The following is a 1420-nucleotide window of genomic DNA, read 5'->3' as shown; positions in this document are numbered from 1 at the left end:
CCTGCGCCTCCAGCAGCCGCTCCACCATCTGCTCGAAGCGCCCCAGCAGCCGCCGCTGCTGCGCCTCGGCGCGGTTGGTGCCCAGCAGGCTCAGCAGCCCCTGGCTCAGCTCCTCCATGTCGCGGAACGCCGCCATGACCGCCTGCCCCGCCGCGAACCCCGCGCAAACTCAACTGCCCGCGGTGCCCGCCCCTTCCGGGAGCGTTCCCTCCCCATTGGCTGGCTCCAGCGTCCGTCATCGGCCACGGGTCGGTCCTCCTGCGCCTGCGCAGGGAGGCGGTGCCGCTCGCGCGCAGGCCTTCCTGGGGCGCCTGCGCGGGCTGGTCCCCAGCTGCGCGTCTTGTAACCGTGAACTTGGGGCCCCTGCTGCATGCGGGGCGGGGTTCTAGGGACGACACGATGCAGCTGACCTTCGAAGAGACGGCAAAGCCCCAAATAAAGGCTGTGCAACGACCGAATTTACTGTTTGAACCCCAGCTCTGCCATTGGCTAGCTGTGCTTCCCTGAGGAAATTACTTTGTGCTTCATTTGCCTCAGGGTTGGCGTGGGCATCGAATGATGATTGGGACGGTTGCTGATGGAGCAGGCGCCAACCCAATCAAACTCAACCGCCAGAGTCAGTCCATCCTTACTTAGAGACCCTACAGGGGTGGGACAGGGTAGAACCGCCTCTGTGGGTTTCCAAGCATGGATGTCTTATGACGGGTGCAGAAATCCCCATGATGGGCTAGTGGTCTTGAACTGCTGACCTTGTGATGAGCAGCCCAACACGTGGCCCACTTGCCACCAGGACTCCCTTCCAACCGTCCTCCGGCACCATGCTGGGGAATCTTCGGTTGAGATCCTACAGGCTCACTGGTTGATTTTTGGAAGTAGGTCGCCACGCCTTTCTCCTTAGTCTGGAAGCTGAAGTGCTAAAGCCCGGATCACTGAGTCACGATTTGAAATGGGTATCTTTCTCTAGGTCAGATGCAAACAACAACACACCTCGGAAAGTGGCCACTCTAGCGGCAAGACTTCCCAATTACGGAGGGGGAAAAAATAATTGAGGCCATTTCCGGAATACCTGCCGTAAAGGCATTAAAACAGGGTCGTGGGTCATAAAGCAAGGTCATAGGCCAGGGAAGACCTCCCTGAGCAGGGAACAGATACAGGTACGTGAGGCCGTGAGCATGGCTTTGTAAAGCTCCAAAACCCAACGGGGACCTGAACGATGAGAAGATCTGGGCAGGAATGTGCCCGGTGGAGGGAATGGCACAAGCAAAGGTCCTGAGGTGAGGAAAGGGTTAATATGCTTACGAAACCGCCAGGAGGCCCGTGTGCCCAGCATGGAGCGAGCAGGACACTTGACCGAGACCTGTAGCTTGGGTATGGACTCTATTCTTCCCTCTAAAAATGTGGCTGCTCAGTGCCGCCCAGT

General features: G+C 58.7%; 1 protein-coding gene across 1 annotated transcript in view; it reads right to left on the bottom strand.

Moving 5' to 3' along the window:
* Positions 1–136, bottom strand: part of SPC24 (SPC24 component of NDC80 kinetochore complex) — a 9113-nt gene extending 8977 nt beyond the window's left edge. Inside the window, exon 1 of the mRNA XM_004716828.2 lies at positions 8–136. Within this exon, the coding sequence (XP_004716885.1) occupies positions 8–136 (129 nt within the window). The remainder of the gene's footprint in view (positions 1–7) is intronic.
* Positions 137–1420: the final 1284 nt, after the last annotated feature.

The sequence above is a fragment of the Echinops telfairi genome, unplaced genomic scaffold (assembly GCF_000313985.2).
Source record: "Echinops telfairi isolate 266 unplaced genomic scaffold, ASM31398v2 ScPeMD7_36;HRSCAF=134, whole genome shotgun sequence".
Taxonomy (NCBI): Eukaryota; Metazoa; Chordata; class Mammalia; order Afrosoricida; family Tenrecidae; genus Echinops; species Echinops telfairi.
This window is presented reverse-complemented; position numbering and strand designations above follow the sequence as displayed.